General features: G+C 37.0%; 1 protein-coding gene across 2 annotated transcripts in view; it reads right to left on the bottom strand.

Moving 5' to 3' along the window:
• Window positions 1-4,828: 4,828 nt before the first annotated feature.
• The window catches only part of LOC123870913 (fatty acyl-CoA reductase wat-like), a 46,452-nt gene continuing 42,866 nt past the window's right edge, over window positions 4,829-8,414 (bottom strand). The window contains exons 9-12 of one of the 2 annotated variants that reach the window (XM_045914410.1): window positions 8,092-8,308; window positions 6,668-6,848; window positions 5,920-6,293; window positions 4,829-5,516 (exon numbers count right to left, since the gene is read on the bottom strand). In XM_045914410.1, the coding sequence (XP_045770366.1) occupies window positions 5,945-6,293; window positions 6,668-6,848; window positions 8,092-8,308 (747 nt within the window). In that variant the 3' untranslated portion in view covers window positions 4,829-5,516; window positions 5,920-5,944. Of the gene's footprint in view, window positions 6,294-6,667; window positions 6,849-8,091; window positions 8,309-8,414 lie in introns of both variants that reach the window. The other variant, XM_045914409.1, reaches the window with a different exon arrangement.

The following is an 8,414-nucleotide window of genomic DNA, read 5'->3' as shown; positions in this document are numbered from 1 at the left end:
CGATTTCGTTCAAAATCGATATTTAGAGCTCCCTGGGATCACGAAATAAGAAACTGTTACCAAAATTTAAAAAAGTCGACGCCATTTTGAAATTCTTTGTTAATTGACCGATTTTGTTCAAAATCGATATTTAGAGCTCTCTGCGATCACAAAATAAGAAACTGTTACCAAAATTTAAAAAAGTCGACGCCATTTTGAAATTCTTTGTTAATTGACCGATTTCGTTCAAAATCGATATTTAGAGCTCCCTGGGATCACAAAATAAGAAACTGTTACCAAAATTTAAAAAAGTCGACGCCATTTTGAAATTCTTTGTTAATTGACCGATTTTGTTCAAAATCGATATTTAGAGCTCCCTGGGATCACGAAATAAGAAACTGTTACCAAAATTTAAAAAAGTCGACGCCATTTTGAAATTCTTTGTTAATTGACCGATTTTGTTCAAAATCGATATTTAGAGCTCTCTGCGATCACAAAATAAGAAACTGTTACCAAAATTTAAAAAAGTCGACGCCATTTTGAAATTCTTTGTTAATTGACCGATTTCGTTCAAAATCGATATTTAGAGCTCCCTGGGATCACAAAATAGGAAACTGTAACCAAAATTTAAAAAAGTTGGCACCATTTATAATTCTTTCTAAATTGACTGATTTCGTTCAAAATCGATATTTAGAGCTCCCTGGGATCACAAAATAAGAAACTGTTACCAAAATTTAAAAAAGTCGACGCCATTTTGAAATTCTTTGTTAATTGACCGATTTCGTTCAAAATCGATATTTAGAGCTCCCTGGGATCACGAAATAAGAAACTGTTACCAAAATTTAAAAAAGTCGACGCCATTTTGAAATTCTTTGTTAATTGACCGATTTTGTTCAAAATCGATATTTAGAGCTCTCTGCGATCACAAAATAAGAAACTGTTACCGAAATTTAAAAAAGTCGACGCCATTTTGAAATTCTTTGTTAATTGACCGATTTCGTTCAAAATCGATATTTAGAGCTCTCTGCGATCACAAAATAAGAAACTGTTACCAAAATTTAAAAAAGTCGACGCCATTTTGAAATTCTTTGTTAATTGACCGATTTCGTTCAAAATCGATATTTAGAGCTCCCTGGGATCACGAAATAAGAAACTGTTACCAAAATTTAAAAAAGTCGACGCCATTTTGAAGTGCTTTGTTAATTGACCGATTTCGTTCAAAATCGATATTTAGAGCTCCCTGGGATCACAAAATAAGAAACTGTTACCAAAATTTAAAAAAGTCGACGCCATTTTGAAATTCTTTGTTAATTGACCGATTTCGTTCAAAATCGATATTTAGAGCTCCCTGGGATCACAAAATAGGAAACTGTAAGTAACCAAAATTTAAAAAAGTTGGCACCATTTATAATTCTTTCTAAATTGACTGATTTCGTTCAAAATCGATATTTAGATCTATTGATCGATATTTAAAGATCGATATTTAGACTAGGCAATCACAACAAAAACAAACTTTACCATCTTGTTGACCAAATAACTATTGTTAATTAAATTGTATCCTCCAGTGCCAACCCTACCAAAATAGTTATAAAATTTGCTCGCTTCTTAGAAGCTTTGCCTCTGTTTGCTACTCTGTGGTATAACACCATGTTAGTAAATCTTAGTATATTTTTAACCGACTTTAAAAAAAGGAAGAGGTTCTGAATTCGTCGGTATCTTTTTTTTATGTATGTTCCCCGATTACTCAAAGACGCCTGGACTGATTTGGATTTTTTTTTTGTTTGATAGGGTATACTTTGCAAGTGGTCCCATATAAATTTGGTAAAGATCTGATGAATATCTTTGAAGATGGAGAACAGAACTCCTCAATGGATAAGAGCAAATTCAATTTTTTTTTTAATGTATGTTCACCGATTGCTCAAAGACGCCTGGACCGATTTGGAAATTATTTTTTTTTGAAAAGCTAGGTATACTTTGCAGGTGGTCCCATATAAAGATGAAGTTCTGATGAATATCTTCTGAGATGGAGAACAGAACTCCTCAATGGATAAGAGCAAATTGCTCGCGATCAGTGTAATTGCTTAGTAAACAGTAGGGTTTTAGCTGGGCATGGCATATTATTATAGTACAGTGGGGCCACTAAAAATTTTGAAATAAAAAATTTTCAAAAGAAAAATAAAACCGACTTCAAAAACCACAATAACTTAAATTATTTTTTACTTTTTAGTGTTTGTGATTTTGAAGTCGGTTTTATTTTTCTTTTGAATTTTTTTTATATTTATTCTGGTATTCTTCTTTCTTGGATATGGATCCCTCTTGGGTATCCCCATTTCTCTCTGTCTTTGGTACTATCAAGCTAATTTTCTCTCGCGATTTGCACAATAGCATTAGACCAACGCGTTTTCGGTCTACCTACCTGTCCTTCTTTCATCTGTAAAAATCGATACAATATGACCATTTACATTTCAGTTTTAGGGCATGTCTCAAGGTGTCTGTAGGCTTTGTCTTTTTTCTTATGTCTTCAATTCTCACTTTGAATATTTTTTGCTTAATTTATGCAACTTGCCATCGCCCTTTAGCAAGTCACTATTTCTTTTTATATTCTTTGTCTGGACCCATGTTTGGCTGGCATAGGTAAGGCATGGCAGGATGCATGTATCTATAACGGATCTTTTAAGATGTACTGGGTAAGCTCCTTTCATTCTTTCCTTTTGTGCCCAGTAAAACAAGCATACTCGGGCTACTTTGAGATTCCATTAGCAGCTAACAGCAAGGCCTGGATTCCAATTTTTATATGTGGAAGCTGTATTTCCTCGTTGCGTTTATGAGCAAATAAGAATAGTTAACTACTTTTACTAAAAAAAAAATTTTATTATTTGGCTCGAACCATCTAAACACCATGATGATTATTATTTCTGCGTTGTGAATATTACCCGAAGAAACAGCAAAAAAATTGTTCCAAGCGGCTCTATTGTAACTTGCAGTCTGCAATTTGAACGATTCTGACTTCTGGTGATAAATCTGTACCTCAGCCCCAACCCAGTACCTCTAATCTACCATTTCAAGAACTTTCAGAAGGTAGTGACGATGTAGTGACTTTTTTACATCTCAACTTAGACCATTCAATCAAAATTATTTGGATCACTTAATGAGAGATCTTAGATTGTCTAAAAAGCATCAGAACATGTGGCTTCTCGGCTCGAAGGAACAAATCTGATAACATCAGACACTTGTGTTACGGTATATTATTCTCACTACTCTTAACACATTCAGTAGCTGATGTTGCACTTCCAGCGACTTGGATGCAACAAGGGCGTTAAGTTTCATTTTCTCTGTAGTCATTTGGACTGTTTTCCAGAAAATTTAGGTGACTTTCAAACTAAGATAACTATACCAAAGGGGATAATATCATATGAAAGGGCTCTATTATACATTCTAAAACAGGTTTTATTTATTATTATTATGTAAAAGAGTTTTTGATTTATCGCGCAAAATGTAGAAAAAAATATACAATAAGTCAAAAACTGAAAATCTGACAATTTTTTTTAAATTCCAAGCCGAAAATATACTTAAGAATTTATTAATAGGAATCGAGAGTTTATGCACTAGATAGAGTTCGTTCATTCACTGAAATTCCCAGTTCATTTACTGGCAATTTATCCTTTTGTTAAATAAAATAATTTATAATAATTAATACCACGCATTTTATTTGATTTTTTGATATACTGTGTACAGATACACAAAAAATAAAAATTATATATAGAACAATTCTCATATATCTTAATTTTAGGTCAAAGTCAGGGTAATCCTTATTCGTTCATGTACTGGATCTTTTACCCTCCTACGTCAAAATACTAAAAGTCCGCGTAAATTTCGCAGATTGAAATGTCTGCTTGATTAATTGTCAATAGAGGGTCATGACATGTCAAAATTGCTAGTTTGAAGGTGAAATCGTCTAAGTCATTCGAGATGGTTTTCCTCTTAATTGTTATTTACGAATGTATTGTACCCAGTTGAGTTGTTACATGATAATAAAATGTTTTAAGTGATCAGTCTCTTTTTTGCTTTAATTAAGATAAAACATGCTTATACAGCTGTACTCGCGAGGAAAACATGGCGTCTACTGCATATTAACGTCTTGTTTGAGGTTTATATACTATTTTCACGTCCGAAATGCGCAAGGTGTCAGTCACCCATCTTATACCGGCTTCCCACGGTGCGTGATATTGCAGACGAACACGGACCAGCCCGGCAGAGTATCCTCCGAGGTAGTGCAGAAACGTCATCCTCATCCGAGCCCCGTGCGCGGTGCGTGGCTGTCCGAAGTCGTCGACCGTGTGTGAAAATCCGTACAGACACGCACCGTGGGAAGCCAGTATTACATTTCGCCTTTCTGATTAATGATTTGCCACGGCTTACATTTTTCACATACGTCTGAATTGGCCTTTACAGCCTACGTGAAACAAGGAACATATGTACAGTACGCGACAGGTCGAACCGAATCGTTACCCGCGGCGTTATCCCGCACCGGGTTAGCGCGCGGGTTGTGCGGGTGTTGAGCGTTCCCGCGGCGATTGCCATCTTTTTTTTCATTCACTATAGGCAAACGCTTGGCCACAATCACACCTGATGGAAAGTGATGGTGTGGTCTAAGATGGGACGCGTTTACCTAGAAGGTGCCTATTCACTCTTGTTATAAACCCTCGACCTGTCGCGTACTATATAGGTACCTACAGAGACAATACGCATGATTCGGCTCCCGCACGCCGTCTCAAATTCATATTGACTCAGCCTAGGAATTAGCATTTGCGAAGGAAAAGGAGACGACATGCAATTCAAAAAATTAGACCATTTTCCAAATATATTTTATTTTTTTCACAATTTTCTATATTTGCATTAAAAAAACTGGTATATAATAAAATGGCAATTAATTAAATACGATTTGAGCACACATTTTATAAACTAGAATTATTGTACTTACTTATAGCTATAAGGTAAATAAGTTTATTTAGCAATGATTGTTCTACGTACTTACTGAAATTACTTAATTCAAGTGGGATTATGTTTGTCTACTTTAATGCTATGAAACTTGATTCAGATATCTTCCTCGTCAGCATCATAATAGGTATGCGGAAACACAAGTGCACTCTATTTCCGTACTCTCACAGTCTAATGGGACGGCAATCCGACATGACCGGAGAGTAATCAGTCGCAGGACGGCTTTATAATATGATACTGTCCTACGCACGGGTGTAAAACTCGACTTTCTGCCTCCGGGCTAGCACTGAAAATTTCTTGGCAGAAAAAACTCCATACTTATTTTTTGCCGCACCCGGGAATCGAACCCAGATACTCGCTAACCGAAAATATGCTAACCATTAGATCAACAAGACGAGTAACATAGCACCTTGATCTTACATATTAATAAACCGATTGGTCTATGGTCATAGGATTGCAACAAAATTTTATATTAAGTACGATTTATTACATGTATTTACTATCTACCCACTAACAACGTCTTTTATATTTACAAGAACCTCAGACAAAGAATCAAGGTGGACTTGTCAGACGCGTATCCCCGAAAGGGACAAAACAAATCATACGAACGAATAAAAGGTGATATGTTTCTTAATTTGAGCTCGCTATGGCCGTTACAGCCGATCACACAGCAATGTACCATAAATGACCTTTCTATACACCTTCAACACTAAATTTAAAACGCAAAACTTAAACCTCGTAAAATTCGCAATAAATTACTATCACAGAGACTATCACACAGTTGTTATCTGTGCCCAACAAAAAAAAGCTAAACTATGACACAGACATAACATTTTTTTCTGTCTTTATCCCTCTTCAGAGCTTTTCCATGCTTGCTTGCTCTAACAAGGTTTTATTATTTCGATGTCAAGTCCACCTCGATTCTTTGTCTGAGGCAAGAACACAGTCTTACTTAAAATTATCCTAACTAACCTACAACCAATCTTATTAAGAACAACAATAATTTAGCTAGTCCTAAGCAAATAAGTCCAACGCAGAAATAGTGTAAAATCTTAAGCCTGAAATGTTTTCTCTTGCTTTGGGGGATCGTATCCAGGGGATCCTTAAGAAGATGTATCCTCACTCCTTTGATGTATGCCTTGCAGTATTCATCCCAGTTCACCGAGCTCATATCAAAGTTAAATAGCTCCTTGTCTATTTCACAGAGCTCTTTGTACAGGTTCTGTGTGTTCCTGTTATGAAACTTCCATTCCCTGAGGGCGAAATAGCCTATAACAGCTGAGAATTTGTCTATTTTTTGGTATGCTTTTCGTAACCTGTAAAAGAGAAAGAAATTAGAGAAGCTATCCGGGTTTTGTTTAGTACCTACTGAAATATTTCTACATAATGTTGGAAACGATATAGAGAAAAAAACTTCGAGGACTAGACCTCCATTATTTTATAAAAGCTGAAAGTTACTTTTATAAAATAAAGAGGGTCTGGCCCTCACGGGTTCTTAGTCCAATAGGATCGCAGGAGACTGATTTTTCAAAATAAGACAATAGGTAATTTTATTAATTATTTATGTGTCCAAAAACTTGTGATTGAAAAGACTTCGTTGTCTATTGATTTTATCGATATTATCGATTTTTTTCTGCCATAAACTACATATCTATCGGTTTTAATACTATTTTCTGTTCACAAAACTTACATAGGTTTCTTCCCGATCAAGACTAGAACAGCATCCACCACGTAAGCCGGTATCCAGTGCAGGAAGAAGCAGTAGATATTGTACAGGAACTTTGAAGGCGTCAGCATAAACACGTAGAACCATATGGCCATGTTGGTCGGCACTTGAAATCCGTGTAGTTCGTTGTATTTCATGAAGTTTTCTATGGGCAAATATTTTATAAGTTGAGATTTAATCGATTTAAGAAACGTCTAAATTATATAACAGGAAAAGCTGACTGATCTATCAAAGCACAGCTCATACTACTGGACGGATCGGGCTGGGCATGCAGATAGCTTTATGGCATAGGCATCCACTAAGAAAAGATTTTTGAAAATTCTACCACTAAGGAGGTCAAATAGGGGCTTGAAATATGTGTAGTCCACGCGGACGAAGTAGCGGGCATAAGCTAGTCAATTTATAAGTACATATAAAAAACTTTTCCTGACTAACTAGCTGACCGAATTACGTCTCAGCCTAAACCGCTGGTTTTAGAAACTTGTGACAGTAGGTAGGTAGGTACTTACGTTCCTTTTATGACGTAGGCGCTTACTACGACAGGATTTTTGATAATTCCACCCCTAGGGGTAAAATAGGAAATAAAAGTTTGTAAGACTATCATTAAATGATGAATTTTTTCAAGGTATATATGTAGGTAAGTTATACCTATGAAAATTAGTATAATTAGGCTTTCGGGCAAAATTAAGAAGTTACCTACTTCGATAATATTATAAATCATCGGCAGCTGGTCCACGGGAGCTTCCATCGTGGTTCCCAGGGTAATCTCGATCCCCAACCCACCCATCCCATCCCATACCCATTCCCCACCCACCCATACCCATCCACCACCATGTCGCCTAGAACTATTTCGATGAAAAATGTCTTTCCCCAAAAAATTGGCGCTTGCTCTGATGATATGTAATTATAAACTGTCGGCAGCTGATCCATAGGAGCTTCCTCGTGGTTCCCAGGGTAGTCTCGAGCTGTCTTTCAGGCAACCGTTATACAACCATCCACCACCATGTCGCCGGGAACTAATTTGACGAAAAAACATCTTACCCCAAGAAATTGGCGCTTGCTCTGATGATATGTAATTATAACCTGTCGGCAGCTGGTCCATAGGAGCTTCCTCGTGGTTCCCAGGGTAGTCTCGAGCTGTCTTTCAGGCAACCGTTATACAACCATCCACCACCATGTCGCCGGGAACTAATTTGACGAAAAAACATCTTACCCCAAGAAATTGGCGCTTGCTCTGATGATATGTAATTATAAACTGTCGGCAGCTGGTCCATAGGAGCTTCCTCGTGGTTCCCAGGGTAGTCTCGAGCAGTATTTCAGGCAGTCGCTATGCAGCAACCATCCACAACCATGTCGCCGGGAACTAATTTGACGAAAAAACATCTTACCCCACGAAATTGGCGCTTGCTCTGATGATATGTAATTATAAACTGTCGGCAGCTGGTCCATAGGAGCTTCCTCGTGGTTCCCAGGGTAGTCTCGAGCAGTCTTCCAGGCAGCCGCTATGCAGCCATCCACCACCATGTCGCCGGGAACTAAGTCGGCGATCGCTTTGGGATTGCAGTTCAAGACGTGAATGAGGCCTACTGCTGCACCGACTACAACCTAGAACATAATAGCATTTTAATTAGACTCAATTTTTTTTTAAATATCTATTGTAATTAATGAGATACCTACACATTCAAGACCTTTGCTATAAATGCTTAAAGCC

This window comes from Maniola jurtina, chromosome 13, assembly GCF_905333055.1.
Source record: "Maniola jurtina chromosome 13, ilManJurt1.1, whole genome shotgun sequence".
In the NCBI taxonomy this organism is placed as follows: Eukaryota; Metazoa; Arthropoda; class Insecta; order Lepidoptera; family Nymphalidae; genus Maniola; species Maniola jurtina.
This window is presented reverse-complemented; position numbering and strand designations above follow the sequence as displayed.